Below are 17,725 nucleotides of genomic sequence, written 5' to 3'. Positions count from 1 at the left end.
CGTGCCGATATTGTCATGGCATAGCAGGCCCGAAGAAGCGTCGCCTGTCTTTCCACGGGCTCAATGGGGAAAGCGCTCAAAGTCACGCGTTTCCGCTCTTCTCTCGTGACGCGTTGCTGTGGACAGCACCTGGGCATCACCCTTTCACCCCAAACACGGCGACCAATGCTCCCACTCGGTCTATGCAGCCTCAATTGATGCAGTTTAGAGAGAATGTCGGCGGCTAGGATGGCTAATAGCACTCGTGATCATTGGTCGCGCGCGGCAATACATCTTCACAACTAATTGAGGCGCTCAAAGTGACGGTATGCTCAAATCGCAAACCAGCGACAAAGACGATTTTTGTTCCACAGCGGTTCTTTGCCCGGGCATCACCTGGTACTATTCCTTTAGAATTATATCTCCGGGACGGGATGCATACGCTACCAGCGATGGCGCTAACCACGTCACGAAGCTCAAGCTCAAGCTCGAGAGCTTACCGACAAGTTGTCAGTCTGGTAGAAGCTCGCGACACGACCCTGCAGATACCGGTGGCCTGTTCCAAAAAGAACAAGAGAGGGATCTGGTCCATGCTCGACCATGAGACAGTTCGTACGTCAAGAATCTTCTCTGCCTGAGGACAGGACCATGGTGGACATGGTCGTGTTGCAGCAAGAGTCTGGACAGCTGCGGCATATCTGAAAGGTCCCGCAAGCACCAGGAACGCAGCCAATCAGACGCGCCGACGTACTGGAGCGGTGAATGTGCCCCGCTAACCGCGAGGCTCAACACGAGGCCGCGCCCCTCATTCCTACAATTGACCCTTTGACTTCTCCACAACATTTCTTTTGTTGCCTTGCCCTAAACACCCACCCTCACCTCCACAGTACGCACCGATACCAGCCATGGCCGACCATGCAGACGACCTCCACGCCGAGGCGACCGAGGGCTTCAAGGTTGGCGAGAAGAAGACGATTGACGAGTACCAGCAGCTGGGTAGGTTCCACAACTTCTCCGGGGAGCTAGTTACCTGCACACATGGCTAACACGCGCGGCGACAGACCAGAACGACGAGTCGCTCCAGAAGTGGAAAGCGTCTCTTGGTCTTGGACAAGGCAAGGACATCTCCGACCCCAACGATCCCCGCCGATGCATCATCCTCTCTCTCGCTCTCGAAGTCGAAGGCCGCGATGATATCGTCATCGACCTGCGCGCACCCGGTGCCGTCGAGGCTCTTGAGAAAAAGCCCTTCTCCATCAAGGAAGGTGCTCGGTTCCGCATGAAGGCACAGTTCAAGGTGCAACACGATATCTTGTCTGGTCTCAAGTACCTCCAGAAGGTCTCACGCATGGGTGTCAGCGAGAAGCTTCAGGAGATGATGGTGAGCATATCCGCCATAGAGGAGCATATGAGCAAGCACTAACGGCCATGACAGGGCTCATACGGTCCCAGCACTGAGGAGAAGCCATACTACGAGAAGAAGTGTATGTACACGCCCGTGTTGAGTCCCACAACCCACTAATGCCTATTCTAGTCGAACCTGAAACTGCCCCCTCCGGTATGCTCGGCCGTGGCCACTACACTGCCGTCTCCAAGTTCGTCGACGATGACAACCACACCCATCTTCAATTCAAGTGGTCATTCGACATCAAGAAGGACTGGTAGTTTGCGATCGCACGCGTTTGGCTGATGGGGACATTCATGTATCGATGTAGCGGAAGGTGTCATTTTCTTTCGATTGGAAGCGATGGATATCCAGGGCAGCTTAAGCTCCCACGAAGTAACGAAGCGACGGCCGACCATCTAGATGGACCCAACAAGTCCGGCTGGATGGCGCAAAGGCGAATTGAACAGCAGAAACGTTTCACAATTGGTCACTGCAATGTGTTGTCTTTCATCCTTGGTCTGCGTATGTTTGTTGCTCATCGATATTGTAGAAGCGAAACCACCTGGCAGCTATCGTCTTCGCCTTGACCGTACGACCTGCCCACGCTCGGTCGCCGCTTCCAGATCCGATTTTCCGAGCCGAGATACTCAGGATGGAGATGTCCTGTTCCCATGGATCTGTCATGCGTGCTTCCGCGGAGGGCTCTTGGGCATCATTCTCCATGTCTGTGTCGTCACTATCGGGCTCCTCCTGACGCTCGCGCCTACCCTCGCACTCAGCGATATGGAGCGTTACACCTGGCTTAAGCGCGACTTCTGCCGCCGCCGAGAAGCATCTGGACAGGCCTTGGGCTGAGAAGGAAGATGTTGAGGCATGCAAAGCGATTGGATTCACCAAGACGACTCTTTCCTCTTCCTCGGCATCGGCAGCGACACTGGTTCCAGCCCGACCACATGCGGTCAAGTAGGCTAACAAGGCCTGCACAGACGCGCAGAATGTAACTTTGACATGCCGTGTCGTGAGTAAGTTTTGAAGGGTTGGCGCGACCAACTGCTCCAGACCATCCGCGTCATGTTCACCGTGACTGTGCAGTGATGTTGCAAGGTCTTGGAGGAAGCTATCCCGACTTGAGCAAATGATGAGTAGTGTTGGACATGTCTCTGACTGCGTGGTGAGAAGGTAGCGAAGCAAGGCCGGGAGGGTTAGCGGGAAGAGCACTGTTGGCGCGGGCGTTGGCGACATGACAGAACGGCTGCTTGTGGAAAGTTTGTCGGCTGTCATGTGTCGGTGCAGGTTGTCATCGGTATACTTATTCGGGGAGCACAGCTTGGGCTGGACGTGACAGGCGCGGAGGTGCCAATCGGCGGCAATACCCGCGCCCCGGGCCACCCCACTACGTCGGTTGGCCATCCATCAGAACACCCAGGGCATGCACGCCGCGACTTTCAATCACGATCACCAGGCCCAGAACCTGCTCCCTGCCTTGCCTGACTCTGCATAGTCGGCCTCCCGTTTGTGCGCAGAGACGAAGCGCGCACGCTCCGGACCGAAGCGCTGTCCCAGGCGCACGTCGCGGTCATGGAGTCCATCAGTCGCATATCGAGCTTGCTGGAGACAGGTATGGCGCCTTTCACATTTTTCATACAGATATGCTGCCCGTTTCTGCTCCCCGATCTGGGCTGCAGGCCTTCTGACCATGTAATTGCTTGGTGCCGCCGTTATGCATCCCTCGAACTTCGCTCACTGGTCTCTCTCTGCAGCTCGCGACCTTACCCTCGAAGCCGCCCGCGATGCCAGTAATGTCCGCCGAGCGCCGACAAAAGAGTTGCCTTCGGGCCAGCTCAAGAAGCTCCTTGACAGCAGATCAGAGCGCGATGTGCTCGAAGGACTGCGCAGAGTCGTCACTGTATGAAGCCCCGCCACGGTCTCGAGACCAGCCCATTGGACGCTATGGGACGTGTAGTAACTGACTACAGCGCATCTAGATGTCCTACCGACAGCCGCCTTCGCAAACGTTGCCCTTCTTCTCCCACGTGATCAAGAACGTCGCATCCCCCTCGCTCCAGGTCAAGAAGCTCGTCTACATCTACCTCCTCCAGCATGCCGAACACGAACCAGACACCGCGCTCCTCTCCATCAATACGATACAGAAGTCGCTGACGGACACGAATCCTCAGCTTCGCGCCCTCGCCTTACGCGTCATGTCGAGCATAAGGGTGCCTGTCATTAGCCAGATTGTGAGCTTGGGCATAAAGCGCGGTTCTGGAGACATGTCAGCATATGTCAGGAGGGCAGCAGCTCTGGCAATACCAAAGTGCTACAGGCTGGATCCAAACACCGAGCCGCAGCTATTGGAATACCTTTCGACATTACTGGGCGACAAGCAGTACTTCGTGACGGGCGCAGCTGTATCGTCTTTCTTGGAGCTATGTCCGGAGCGTCTGGATCTTATACATCCGCACTACCGCTCATTGGTACGAAAACTAGTCGATATGGACGAGTGGGGGCAGTTGGCTACACTGCGCTTGATGATGATGTATGCAAGGAAGTGCTTTCCGCGCCGGACGAGGAAGGTCAAGAAGGCAGCTGGGTTCACGACAAACAGCAAGCCTACGCAATCGACCAAAGGCTTTTATGACTCAGAAAGCGATTCGGAAGAAGAGGAAAAGGAACAAGAACAGGACATGGAAGAGATTGCTGTGTTGGATCCCGACCTCGAACTGCTGCTGAAAGGCTGCCAGTCACTCTTGCAGTCTCGGAACGCGGCTGTGGTGATAGCGGTGGCAAGGACGTATCTGTATCTTGGTACCCCAGAGTACCTGACTCAGGCCATTGGCCCGCTGATATCCCTCTTGAGATCTGCGGGAGACATTCAGCACATCGCACTGTACAATATCGTGCAAGTCTGCCTGACCCACCCGGAGCCATTCGTCAAGTACTACACACATTTCTTGGTGCGATCAACCGACGCGCCACATATCTGGCAGCTCAAACTGGAACTGCTTACTCTGATATTTCCTCATGCACCTCTGAGACTACAGAGCCTAATCTTGGCTGAGTTGAGCCATTTCTCACACTCTGGAAGCTTGGATCCAGCATTGGTCAAAGAGTCAGTGCGCGCAATCGGCCGCTGCTCGCAGAGCCCTGCAACAAGCCCACAGACCTCCGCAAGATGTCTGAAGCTGTTGCTAAAGCACATAGGATCGGCCGATACTCATCTGGTAGCCGAATCGCTGGAAGTCATCCGACATCTGATTCAACGAAACCCGAACGCTCACCGAACAACTGTGGTCCGGTTAGCAAAACACCTTGATGCAGCAACGAGCCCCCAAGCACGAGCAAGCATTATATGGCTGGTCGGAGAGTTTGCAGGGATCGATCCAGAGAACAACATTGCCGCTGATGTTCTACGCATCCTCGTCAAAGGCTTCGCGGATGAGGCCGAGCCAGCAAAGCTCCAAATCGTATTACTGGCAGCGAAGGTCTATGTGCATCACTTAACTGCAAACCCGCCTCCAGAGCCGAAAGTGGAAGAGCCTAAACCGAGTCCGTCGCTCATGGATGATTTCCAGGAAGACCAAGGCGGCTTTAGGGATGAGCATCTTGAGTCCGCCCCACAGAATGCGGAGCCTGAAGAGGAGAAGCCACACATTATTGAAGCCCTATACAACTACGTGCTCCTACTCGTGAGGTACGACACCTCGTACGATCTCCGCGACCGCGCTCGCGTCTACAAAGCGCTTCTGGCGACACCAACATCGACACAACTCGCGTCGCTCTTACTTCTTGCGCCGAAACCAGTGCCACATATACCCAGCCCGAGTGAAACAAGAAAGGGCTACGTGCTCGGCAGCGCCAGTCTTGTCATCGGCGACGAAGGCGGTGTAGGTGGTCTCCGAGGCTACGAAGACCTGCCCCGTTGGGTCAAAGAAGGTGACGAACCGGATCCAGCTCTACGCGACGAGGTCGTCTCAAACTCTTCTTCGACATACGTATCGGCATACGAGACCGCGAAGAACATGTCAGCGGCGGAGAGGTTAGACGCTGCAGCAGGTGGTAGCAGCAGGATGACGCCAGACAGCATGTTGAGTCCACGAAGTCTGAACGGCATGGGCGGAGATTCTAGTATGGGCGGTGCAAGTAAATTACCACAGAAAGAGAAGACGCTGGACGATTGGCTGGCCGAGGAAGAAGAGGAGAGCAGTAGCGAAGAGGAAACAGATGAAGAGGAAGAGACGGAGGAGGAGAGCGAATACGAAACAGACAGTGAAGAGGAGACTGATGATGACGAAAGAGGCAATCTCATCAAATAGTCATGAAGGTGTCATACAAATGATCATTCTCGATGTCTGCTTCAAAATCTCCAATTTGTTCTTCGCTAAGAACCCTGATCAACCTTGTTCTAGCTTACCTGTCCAGATTCTCCCATCTAAATTCCTTTCCGTTTGCTAATATCATCGCCGTTGATCTCCCCGCCCTCGACTCCGTTCTTGAAGCAATCTTCGCAGCAGCACGGCAGTTCGGAGGGTTTTTCCGTCCTGTTCTCGCACTCCTTCATCTTGTCCCAAATATCGTCCGACAGTGTTGCTCGTGACTGCGGCTCTTGATACTGGCCTGGGTTGGGTACGACTCTGGAGCATGTATAGCCGCGCCCTCGTTTCGTGGTTCCGTATGGGCATTGAGGTATTCCGTGTATCTCGCACATGATGAAATGGCTATGTAGGCAATTTGCAGCGAAGATGTGCGTGGTCAGATAAGCAGACCAAAATATGATAGAAGTGCTATGGTGACTTGCGAACGAGTTATTCTCGACTGTCTTTATACTACGGCAGACTCATCGTGTGACTGTATAATTTGAGTCAAAGGCTTTGATGACTGTACGTGTGACAACTTGTACTACGAACAACACGTCTGACGCATGGAAGTGCTGTAGTTTCATTTGAGTAATCTACTCAAGAGTTTGAGTCGCAAGTCGTAGCCCGAGTGACGAGGCTCACGTAGAAGTTCGACCTACCTAGATACATATCATCTATTATGAGATGAAACGGCGTTCTCCTAGCACCAAGGCATCCTACCCTTGTGGTCGTCAAAGAAGTTGACAAGACGATAATGCAATGAGCTTGTGTTGTTTCTTGTCTGTGAGGGGGTTCGACCTTTTTACATAGACGAAGCCACGCAACACCGCTTCATCCTGTGTGAGCTTGGGTTTATGGAAGAAGCTGAAGAAGACTTTAATTGATGGTAGTTTTGGTAATTCGATGGTGTTGATGATATAACCTATAGATAGTATCCATCGCCAACTTCAAAGCATTCTTGCTTCTCTATCATTGCTAGGTACAGAGCCTTACTACTTGCGCCTCCGACCTGGGCTTCTATTCCGCTCAAAGAACCGCTATGAAGTTTGGAAGCATAACTAGTACAGTGAGAGTGTCCCACTGCCCTGTGACGGGTGTATGTATACATACACCCCGCGCGCCACATACCGGTGATAGAGGGTATGGTCGATGGATCACGCTAGTCGGGGGTATCCCGAACAGGCAAGGCTACTGCACGTAGAATCCATATGTAGTGCCCCACCGAAGGATGTAGCGTCTTTAACCATGCGAACGCGGGTCGCAGTTGCCGAGATAAAAACCCGGTCGAAGGGCTGCTCTATGTGCGCCTGCGGCGTGGAGTAGCTCGTGACTCGTGGCTCGCAGCTGGTGATGTGAACTATATGAGCAGCACATCGCTGTCGAACTGATGTTACCTGATATCCCTCATATCTTGGCTTATCAATATGAACGGCACGGCTAAGCCCCTCCCATATGCTGTCAATACCCTTCCTTTTTTGGGGAGGGTCATCGCTGTTACTGGGGCAAGCCGTGGACTGGGTCTGGCTGTTAGCAAGTACTTGCTGATAAGAGGTGCCACTGTATCTATGTGTGTAAGTAATTTTCCGGTACTGAATACATGCGAGATGTTTGCTAAGTTGGTGCACCAAACTTTAGGCAACGTCGGTTGACAATCTGTCGAAAGCCACCAAAGAGATTGACGCTGAGCTTCCAGACGCCAAGGACCGGTACTGGACGTGCGTCGTAGATATCGCCAACTTAGACAGCGTTCGGTCTTGGATCGAGGAGACTGTAGCTAAATTCGGAAAGCTTGATGGAGCCGCAAACGTCGCTGGTGAGCTCAATCAGCCTTCTGGATACTGTATGTGTTTCTGATCGAGTCGTCTAGCGGTGGAGCAACGCGAGATCTTCCCTATAACCGACCTCGACCCAGAATACTTCGCTAGGCTGCTCAACGTAAACGTTGTTGGTACTTTCCATTGCTTGAAAGAAGAAATGAAGGTCATCAAGGACGGTGGCTCAATCGTCAATGTTGGAAGCATTGCGAGCCACTACGGAACGCCTGGCACGTCAGGTAAATACTGAGGTTTTCCAAATGCATACGAAACACACGCTGACTTTGCATCTCCACCCTTGAAGCATACGTCGCCGCCAAGCACGCGCTCATTGGTCTTACGAAAGTTGCAGCTTTTGAAGGGGCGTCGAGGCGAATCAGGGTCAACGCGCTGTGCCCGTAAGTGACTTGGATGTCTGAAGACGACCTGAGCTAACTGTAGGCAGCGGATGCTTCAACACAGAAATGATGACGAAGTAGGTTCTGTTCTGTACAGATTGATCGTGACACATTCGCTGACTTCCGACACTTAGGCCTTTCAACTCAGCTGCTGGTGAATTCCATCTGAATAAAGACAACATTCCATGTATCTTGAACCGTGAGCTTCCAGAAACATGGGAGATAGCCGGATCGGTTGCTTTCCTGCTGGGCGATGAGGCCGCGCACGTTACAAAAGCGTCATGGTCCATTGATGGTGGGTGGGTCGAGAGTAACTACAGCTCAGGCTGAGAATGTGAGTGGTATGAAGATCATGGAGTTTGGGATTCGGTGTATTGATGCAGCGTGCGCGGCTGTTGAGCTGTAGAAGTGCACATTGCAGTTTTCCCGAAGTTGCGCGGTCGCGGTCGCGTTCTCGGGTTTCGCGTCGTCATCGTGGCTCAAGCGCCAGCCGTAGTTAGCTCAATGCTTATCGCTATCATCCCCTGCCACCTCCATGGCTGCACCTTCTTTCCGACGGGATACGGTCACGTGTATCTGCTCTGATGCTTCCAGCGTCTCCGTCGGAAAACACAGCAATGCGTCTTCGTGCGTATCGTTACCGTGGGATGGCGCCTGGGACTGCATACAAGACTGTCTATATAACCAGTCCCCAGCTATTCAGCAATATGGGGAACATAAGCAACGCCAAACATCATCTTTCCCATCGACCAGTACAGCTGCAGCGAGATAGACACTATCATGCCTCTTCCATACCCAGACGCCGACATTACGCAATTGCAGCGCGATGCGGACGACAATCTGCTCACATACGGGACCGCATTCCATCCTGAGATCATCACCTCCACCGACGGCATCAACGTGCAGACAGCATCGGGTCACCGAATGATGGACGTAAGTGGCTTCAAGCTCCGAAAGCCTCAAGTATACACCGCTAATTGTTGTATTTAGTTCACTTCAGGCCAGATGAGCACTCTGATTGGGCATGGCCATCCTGAGGTTGTGAAAGTGATCGCGGATCATGCGCAACATCTCGATCATCTTTTCAGTGGGATGATCAGTCCCCCAGTCATCAATCTTGCGAAACGATTAACTGGCGTTGCGCCGGCTGGGCTCGACAAAGCTTTCTTTCTCAGTACGGGCGGCGAAGCGAATGAAGCCGCAATTCGGCTGGCCAAATTCTACACTGGCAAATGGGAGATCGTTGGTCTGGCTGCCTCATGGCATGGCATGACAGGCGGGTCGCTCGGTGCTCAGTATCACGCCGGACGGTCAGGCTACGGTCCCAACATGATTGGGGTAAGTGTATCTGGGTTAACTGCATGTGAGACATACACTGACCTCATGCGCCTACATTTAGAACCTAGCGCTGCCAACACCCAACTCCTATCGGTCGATCTTCAGACACGCTGACGGTACTCACGATTGGAAGACTGAACTGGACTACGGCTTCGATCTTGTAGACAAACAGTCCTGCGGCTCACTTGCGGCAGCTATCGTTGAGCCGATTCTATCAAGTGGTGGTATGCTGGAGCTTCCACCTGGATACTTGAAGGCCTTGAAGGAGCACTGCGTCGCTCGAGGCATGCTTCTCATTGTTGATGAAGCACAGACGGCACTTGGCAGAGCTGGCGATATGTTCGCGTTTACACATCATCCCGAGGATGAAGGCGTGGTACCGGATATTGTGACACTCAGCAAGACGCTTGGAAATGGCATACCGCTCAGTGCCGTTTTGACGTCGAACCCCATCGCCCAGCATGCCAAAGATAACGGCTTCTTGTTCTACACTACCCATATCAACGATCCACTTCCAGCTGCTGTGGGCGACAAGGTTCTCGAGATCGTCATGAGGGACGAGCTCTGCGCTCGTTCCAAGAGGCTCGGTGTCAAGCTCCAAGCAGGACTCAGGCAATTGCAGTCACGCTATGGTTGCATTGGTGACGTTCGTGGTCGTGGTCTAATGGCTGGAATGGAAATTGTTGGCGACAGAAAGACAAAGGTCGGTGCCCCGGAAGTAGGAGCCGCAGTGTCAACAAAGATTGCAGAGATGGGCTTGTGGGCTCAGCTAGCCACGATGGCATCGTTTGGTGGAGTGTTCCGGATAGCGCCTCCGATCACGGTTACGGAGGAGCAGATCGATCTCGCCTTGTCAATCATTGAGGAAGCGCTTGCGACGACTCCAGGTACGATGCCGCTCTACACTGATGTCGCCGCGCACTTGTAATATAGATTGGTTTACAGGAAAAACATCCATTTCAATTGGCTATAATATTCAGACCTCATATTTTGGTTAAGTATACAGTTTTCTATTTGAGTACAAACTGTCTGGGTCGAATATGGACTCTGCTTGGTGGACATAAGGTCCCTGGGTGGAGTGTACACCTTCTGTTGGCGATTGGTGGTCATCTTCGCAGGCCATGCTATCTCTTACTTCGAGTACCTCAGGTGTACAAAGAGTCAACGCGTTTTTCGAATTGCCTCTTGTCGTTCAACTCACTCTCCACCTTGTTCAACTTTGTCTCCGTAGCCGCTTTCGTTGCCTGCTCGGCCTGTACCCTTGCCTCGACATCTAGCAAGGCCTTTTCGAGACTAGACTTCGACTGCAGAGCTTCGTTGAGTGACATGGCCTGCGCATTCAGTGCATCTTGAAGCGCTGATTCTGTCTCTTCTAGGTCCTCAATTTCCTTTCGTATGACGCGCTTCAAGCGGCCACACTGGGGTGGTAATCAGTTTTAATGAATTCTGCTATCTCGAACGTGACTTACCAACAGTACTGGGTCTTCCTTCTCGTCTTCTCCCGCGGCGTCATCGCTTGCAGACCTCTTCCTCTTGGGCTTGGATGCAGTTTCAGACATCGCTGGTACAGCTTCGTGTTTTATGTTTGGTTCCTGATCATAGGTCTTTGTTTTCGGAAGTGGCCTTGTGGCAACGTTATCGCCTTGTTGTACCATGTTATCAAGCGCCCGCGTAGAGTCATTCTCAGGTGCTTTGAGTGGCGGGAATACCGAGAGCTCTTGCTTGACAAGTAGCTTCTTCTCTATCTCCTGGTCAAGCTCGATGTTCGACCCGTCAGTCTCGGGTTTCGTGATATCGCAAGCAATTGTTGGAAGAGCTAGACGATCTCGCGTCGGCTTCCTCGACCTTGACGCATTGGCGATCATTGTGCATGCTTTCTTCAAGACTTTCAGGCCGTCATGCGTCATGACAAGTCGGTCAAGACCCGGGGTATTCTGCTCAAGGAAGTAATACAAGATCAGAAATCGTAGTGACTTGAACCAAGGGCCACTGCCAATCTTCTCAAGCCAATTGAAGGGTTCATGGTATTCGATTTCTCGCAGCAGCTCGATCTCCTTCTCTTCTTGCCGAAGGTGTAATTCTATATTAGGGCCATCACCAAGCCTGAGGCGCACCAGGTTGAATACGCCGCTCGCAGGAGATTTGTATGCTTTTGCATACACACGGGCTTGACTAGTACTCTTTTGATTGCCAATAAGTAGCCAAATTCCTTGGTTGCCTTGCGATTTTCGGCTTGCTGCGTAGAACTTGAGGTTCGTCTTCGTGGCTGTAGGGAGGTAGCGGAAATTTGTTCGCCACGCACTGTCTTTAGCGATCGTATCGTGGAACTCTTGCAAACTGTAGCCAAAGCGGTTGTCTGCCATAGCTCGAGTCGCTCTGAATAGCTGTTCCGGTAGTAAGAAGTACGGGTAGACGGCGACTGATCACGGCGTTTGCGTAGATAGGTGTGGGTGTACTGCCTGCAGTAAAGGCTGTTAAGGCTAAAAGGGTGCGTAGGACGAGGCTGAGTAGTACTAAGGAGAAACAAATATGTACGACAATGAGTGTGGAGCTGCTAGCGCAGCTAGTAGCAGTCGTAGGTGCGTGTAAGTCGGTAAAGGTGAACTGAGCGAGATAAGTCCACAGGTGGATATGACGGGCGCTTCGACACCTCCAGGGCAGTCAAATCACCACGAGCTCCGATCAACCTCACCTTACACCGCAATCAGATTTCTTACACCTGCTTTCTACTGCGGTACATCGTCGCGGTAATTATCTCTTCCGCCTGAACCGGCATAACCAGACCATCTTGGGCCGCCGGGCCAACGAGGGTCCCGTGTTTTCTTGCCGTGGTTGCCTTCCTTACTTTTACGTTCCTGTTCCTTCGCCAGACAGCCTGGACACGGTCTACTTTCGAGGTGGAATCGGTTTTCGACCTTGTTGCATTGATGCTGTATGATGGAATGTTGGGCTCGTGAGCATAACGTTAAAGGGTGTAAAGGGCGAAGTAGTGTGTCCCCGCATGAGTATTGTATGCAGTGGCGGACGCACATTGTCAAGTCTAATATCCGGAAAATGTATATGAGAAAGCAAGTACGGTCTCGCCCATTGCTTTAGTATGTCGTGCGCGTGAAGAGTTGGCGCCAGTGATTGACAGCGACGTGAATTGGTATGTGGAATGGCAAAAGTTTGACATTTTCGTGCTAGCAAACCAGCGTAAGATAATATTTACAGTAAAGAAGTCGCCAGGGAAGTGAACGACCTTTGGCATCTTCACACCCTTGCACCATCACAGCATCTGCGTCACCGCCTCAGGAAGTTGAGTCTTTCCACAATGGAAAGCTTACGGGCAGTTGACAGTGATGGAAGCGGAGCCAGTGGAGAAGTAACCCTCAGTGGCGACGATCTGGTAGTAGTGGCTACCAAGAGTCATGCCCTTGCTGGCCCAGGCGTCAAAGTGAGTCTTCATGTTGACGGATCCGCTGGAACGCTTGTTCTGGCGAACAGACCAGTACTGCTGAAAGGTCCTAGTTCCATCGATGGATGGCTGGTTGGTACGGGTCGACTGTGCGATCTTGTAGGAAGAGCCGTCAGCGGTCAGGGTACCCTTGTTCGAGGCTTGGGAAGATGGGTCGTAAGTTCTTTGTGATGTTAGTGTATGTCTCTAATGCAGTCCGTACTTGAACATGGCTCACCCGAAGTTCTCAACGACGTAGTACTCGACGAGCGGGTTGCGAGTCCAGCCGTAGATGGCAAGGTAGGAGTTGCCGTTGGGGTTGTAGGTACCCGAGTAGGTGATGGTACTGATACATGGTTAGCAAAGGTCTCACATCAAGCATGCAGTCGTTCGGATTGAAATACCGGGCGGATCCAGGGTTCCATCCTTTTCCACCGACGAAGTTGCCACCGCTTCCCCAGTTGACGCTGTAGCTTCCGCCAGCACCGTTGGTGTAGGTGACGCGGGAGCCACCATCAGTCCACCAAGAGTAGACTAGACACATGATCAGCTATGCTCAACATATTGCTTCATGATACGACTTACAGCAGCCGTTGTGAGTTCCCTCAGCGTTGGGAGTGCTCTGGCGGGCAACAAGGTCACTAGGCGAACGAGCAGCTACATCAGTGGCGGGAGCAGCGAAAACACCAGTGGCCGCAATAGCAGCAGTGACGAGGGAGGTGAAAGAGACCATCTTGAATATGAGTTGCTTGTGGTAGGAAGCGAGGGAGATGTTTGATCGTGTTGGTGATCTACGAGGCGACTCAAGATGGCTTTATATGCCTTGCTCCACTACACACCGCGGCTTGGTGGTTCAATGGGGTAGCCCCGGGTCTGCTGGCGGAACCAAGACAAACATTCTCGCCATCACTACGGCCGTCCGTCTCTTAGCAGCTAGGATGTAGATCAAGTGCTGCGATAGGAGAAACACCACTATGCCGGGCTTGGCTTCTGGAAAGAAAGGCATGCGAAATGCCGGCGCAGCATCCGGTGTGATTGGTCTGTAACTTGAAACAAACGGTTACGGGACAAGACCGGGCGGTCATTAACCTACATGTCAATATCTCCGTGGTGGAGTGGGCTTCGGGTCATGGCGGCGCTACGACTGTCCTGGCGAGCACCCATCCACGTGTGCTCCCAAGCTCTATGGCATGCATATGCCAAGCTCTCCGCCTTTACAATCTTCCTGCGGTTAAAGAACGTCTTGGCGTGAACACCGAACAGTGGAGTTGTAAGTTGGTAATCTATGTGAAGCCGCGTGACACGTGTGGCGCTTCCAAGGCTAGAAGTGGCGGCAGAAGGCGCATCTCTTACACATTGTATGGTGACTGCTCGATATCCAAGAAGCTTAGCAGGCTATACAGTACTTCAGGCATAGTTCGTGAGGTGTTGGCGATGTTACAGCAACAGATGAAGGACTGCGATATTTTCGTGGGGCGTCCAAGCGCGCCGCCAAGGGACGTTTGCCTGCATCTTGCTTGAGCCGCATACCGCTTGTCTCCTTCTCACCGTCACTGCGCTCATGTTCTGGACCAGCATAATCAGCGAACATGTTGGCAGCAGAAATCCGCAATCATAGTTACGAGATCGTAATGAGCTGCTCGACCCTTCAGCCCGGCTGCACAAGATCACTGTCCATGGTCCTTGAGATCTTGCGAATATGGATCGATCTCCTGACTTCATATATACGGCAGGCTTGCCGAACCACTCCCCTTGTTACCAAGAACGTCTAAATGAGTTCTTACATACCATCACATGAGGCTGTCATATCCGTAAACGACGCATCACCACGTCCGCATCGCCGCAGCCGCAATTCCCTCTTCACATGTACGCTGCGCCCCTTGCGTAATGCGAGGTGACCACAACACGACATTTCCCCGTATCCCGGAGAATAGCAGCCAGTCCTGGGGATCTGGGGAACTTAACGCGCCAATCACGTTTTACCCGCCATATTGTGCGCCATCACGTACGGTAAATGTTGACATAGCCGTCTGTACCCCGGATTCTACAGTCTAGACACCGCGCAGCGGGCTTGCTTGCCCAGACTCTTGGTACTGTATAAGATGTCTTTTCCCGGTGGGTGAAAGGTGAATGTGTGGAAGCTTGGTTGAACGGCCGAGTATGAAGGGGCACGCTGTGCAGGTTGGTACGAGGGAGTCGAATTGAGTGAAACATCACGTGAGCTGGGCTTTGCACCTGGGCAAGGAGCCGACAGTAACGAACTGTCCACCCCCAGTTGCTGATATTTTGCTCTCCTTCGATAATACCATAACCTGTCACTCTTCAACTAGGCTCCTACAAGGTCTTGCGATCATGGAAAGATCAAAATCTTGCTTCACCATGACTTCCTGCAGGTCACTCAGAGGTGCTCCAGAAAAGTTCTCACTTCACCTCGACAACGACAAGGACGTAGCAAACTCGAATTCACTGTGACTGAACGGCGTGTATTCTTCAACCTCTGCTACTAATCAGCCTTTCGCTATCACTAACAACACCAACAACCTCCTCAGTCCCCAATCTCCCAGTCAAATCTCCAATTTCAAGCCTACATCTTCACCAAAACCTAAAATCTAACAACAATGTGCAGACGCAACTTCTACCACCACACCGCGTGCGAGCACAACACACAAGTCTACGACAACCCGTTCACCATGTGCGGCGCAGACCCCGGAAGCAGGTTTCGACTACCGTGTCAAAACCCCACCAATTCCATAACTATTTTCTCGGGACACTGCAGGGACTGCATGTTGGATTTGGAGAAGAAGCTTGAAGATCTGAGGATCTGTCAAGAAGCAGGTTGGGTGTGGACTCCGAGGAAAGAGGTCTGATCAAGGGCACAAAGGCCGCTCCAGGAGAGGGTGAAGGGGTATGAGGGGATGTGAAGGAAAAGAGGCACCAGCTCACGAGATGTGGAATTACGGCGTCAACAGGGTCGCGATGTATGCAGAAGTCAGCATCACAACCAGGCAGAGAAATGCAATTGTATGATATATCATTTTTTTTCAATAATTGCCATGTAATTGCTTGGATCAATTTCATCTTCTTCGTTCTGTCACATCAACCACCGCAAGTTTGCTTGCGTTGAGGCATGTGCAAAGTGACGCAATCCGGGGTATTCGTCGTCTCCAGCTCTCTGGTGGAGCCCGACATCAGTCATTCAGCCAGTCTGACAAAGGAAATAAAAGAAAACTAGGGGTATTGCGCTCATAACCGGGTATATCTAGAAGCAAAAGGCCTCGCACCGAAATCGTATCCATCGTTCATAACCATATCCATCTCGTTCATTACGTAGTTTGTCATCTCTTTCATCCATTCTCGTGTGTTGTGTGTTTGGTTTCGTGTTCGTCGTTCAAAGATCAGGGTCTTCGCCGGTTGATACCTCCGGCTCAGGAAGCCACTCCCTCAACTGCATCATTCTGTTCCTCGCGTGAATGATGAAGATGGAGATAGCAAGTGAGTTCCAAACATCACAACCTTCCTGCATAAAGTCGTACATGGCGAGTAAACGTAGTGAAGGTTGTTCGTTCTTCAAGGTCGGCGGCGCGTAGCTCACAAATGCCATGACGGTGTGCGTTGCAGTGATACCATAGAGGGTCGGTACTTCAGGCACAATAGCATCTCCGCGGGCTGCTGCCTCATCGATCTGTAGAGCGTCGTACCATAGCTCGTGTAGCCGACCAAGCTTCTCAATCATCTTGCGCTCTCCCACGGCCGGGTGTACATGTCTCGAGAAGGTGACGGTTTGGAATAGGGGGAGCTGGGACCAGAGATGCTCGACTCTGCCGTCCTTCATAGCCCATTTTGCGTATGCCTTGACAGCCTTGCCGATCTGGAAGTGGGGAGCGCGCTTTGTCCGCGTCTGCCAGGCGTCGCGAGCGACACCGCCCAGGTCGAACAGCTTCTCGAGAGCATGCTGCGCTGGACGCTGTTAGTAAGATCCTCTTAGCAACTACAAGATCGTAACATACCACTGTAATCAGTACCGCAGGCTGGCTTGATGAAGGCCTTGTCGATGTTCTCAGTAAATAGGTCTGCGGGGACAGTCTCGAGATCATCGATCCAGCTAATGGGCATCAGTGGCTCAAATCCGCGCATGCCCAGCTTCTGAAAAAGAAAGACCGCGTCCTCAGACCAACCAGCGTCACGCAGCTCACGGGCTTGTTGATCTTGTCTGTACCGCTCCTGGTCGTGGTTGACCTTCTTCTGTACGACCATGTAGGTGCCGTCATCAACGACCATGGTCTCTTCGTTCGCATCCCATAGGTCGGCCGAAGAGCCATCGTTTTCGTGGTCTCTCGCGAGTGCGATGGGCGAATGCGCGACCAAGGTATCTCCTTCCAGGTCCTTGGACGACATAGCTGAAGCTGGTGGGGAGGGCGGTAGCAGCGTCGCATCGATATCGTAGTGAGTGCTCGGTGGGCTGAGTCCCCGGGTCTTGACGTGCGCTTCGGGACTCATGTCTCGTGTAGGCGGTGGTGTGGTGTGTTTTGACAGAGCAGCGGATCGAGTGGGCAGCGCAGGCACCTTGAAGGCATATGGCTTTTCGCGGCGCTGTTGTGTCTTGCGCGGACTGACATAGTTCCAGAAGCAGTCGGACACTCCGCGAAGAAACGCCATGCTAAGTGGTAGGTGGAAGCAGTCGAGTCTGGTCGCGTAAAAGAGTTGTCCCCGTCACGTCGTCGTGGGTGTGACGTGTAAGGAGCGTGGTGGGGGTTTGCAGTCGATATGCGAAGTCGCGGTGAAGTGAAGGTGAGGGTGAGGCTACTCGATTCCCCATGCGGCAGGCCCAGGTATAGTCTTTGTCCCTTTGATGCGCTGTTGATCTGTTGAGTCTTTCACTCACGGGGAGTAAAGACGGGGCAAAAAGGAGTCATAGCTAGTGAAAGTAAGGTGAACAGAGCGGCTTGTTCCTGCATGGCTCATGCAGCCCTGGACTCGGTCAACTGGTCTGCCACGCTGTCACATTATGTCTAACCGTA

The 17,725-nt window shown here is 52.5% G+C and overlaps 6 protein-coding genes across 6 annotated transcripts; 3 read left to right on the top strand and 3 right to left on the bottom strand.

Annotated features, from left to right (window-relative positions):
- Positions 1 to 884: 884 nt before the first annotated feature.
- Positions 885 to 1,644, top strand: J4E85_002180 (uncharacterized protein; the record flags this gene model as incomplete). Its single annotated transcript, XM_051466460.1, has 4 exons — positions 885 to 975; positions 1,041 to 1,360; positions 1,415 to 1,463; positions 1,514 to 1,644. The coding sequence occupies 4 exons, from the start codon at positions 885 to 887 to the stop codon at positions 1,642 to 1,644; spliced, it is 591 nt and encodes a 196-aa protein (XP_051329315.1).
- A 1,300-nt stretch (positions 1,645 to 2,944) lies between these two features.
- On the top strand, positions 2,945 to 5,679 carry J4E85_002179 (uncharacterized protein; the record flags this gene model as incomplete). Its single annotated transcript, XM_051466459.1, has 3 exons — positions 2,945 to 2,984; positions 3,127 to 3,272; positions 3,352 to 5,679. The coding sequence occupies 3 exons, from the start codon at positions 2,945 to 2,947 to the stop codon at positions 5,677 to 5,679; spliced, it is 2,514 nt and encodes an 837-aa protein (XP_051329314.1).
- A 1,466-nt stretch (positions 5,680 to 7,145) lies between these two features.
- Positions 7,146 to 7,774, top strand: J4E85_002178 (uncharacterized protein; the record flags this gene model as incomplete). Its single annotated transcript, XM_051466458.1, has 3 exons — positions 7,146 to 7,292; positions 7,357 to 7,561; positions 7,589 to 7,774. Coding segments are annotated over 3 exons (538 nt in total), but the record flags the coding sequence as incomplete, so codon positions are not given.
- A 2,642-nt stretch (positions 7,775 to 10,416) lies between these two features.
- J4E85_002177 (uncharacterized protein) lies at positions 10,417 to 11,634 on the bottom strand (the record flags this gene model as incomplete). Its single annotated transcript, XM_051466457.1, has 2 exons — positions 10,417 to 10,689; positions 10,741 to 11,634. The coding sequence occupies 2 exons, from the start codon at positions 11,632 to 11,634 to the stop codon at positions 10,417 to 10,419; spliced, it is 1,167 nt and encodes a 388-aa protein (XP_051329312.1).
- Positions 11,635 to 12,593: 959 nt separating this feature from the next.
- On the bottom strand, positions 12,594 to 13,440 carry XYL1_2 (NAD(P)H-dependent D-xylose reductase (XR); the record flags this gene model as incomplete). Its single annotated transcript, XM_051466456.1, has 4 exons — positions 12,594 to 12,891; positions 12,946 to 13,053; positions 13,112 to 13,241; positions 13,293 to 13,440. 4 exons carry the CDS (start codon positions 13,438 to 13,440, stop codon positions 12,594 to 12,596), a joined length of 684 nt encoding a protein of 227 aa, XP_051329311.1.
- A 2,655-nt stretch (positions 13,441 to 16,095) lies between these two features.
- On the bottom strand, positions 16,096 to 17,363 carry J4E85_002175 (uncharacterized protein; the record flags this gene model as incomplete). The annotated part of the gene is made up of 2 exons (XM_051466455.1): positions 16,096 to 16,664; positions 16,715 to 17,363. 2 exons carry the CDS (start codon positions 17,361 to 17,363, stop codon positions 16,096 to 16,098), a joined length of 1,218 nt encoding a protein of 405 aa, XP_051329310.1.
- Between the last annotated feature and the right edge of the window lie 362 nt (positions 17,364 to 17,725).

The sequence above is a fragment of the Alternaria conjuncta genome (assembly GCF_024043145.1).
Source record: "Alternaria conjuncta strain BMP 0040 chromosome Unknown scaffold_3, whole genome shotgun sequence".
In the NCBI taxonomy this organism is placed as follows: Eukaryota; Fungi; Ascomycota; class Dothideomycetes; order Pleosporales; family Pleosporaceae; genus Alternaria; species Alternaria conjuncta.
This window is presented reverse-complemented; position numbering and strand designations above follow the sequence as displayed.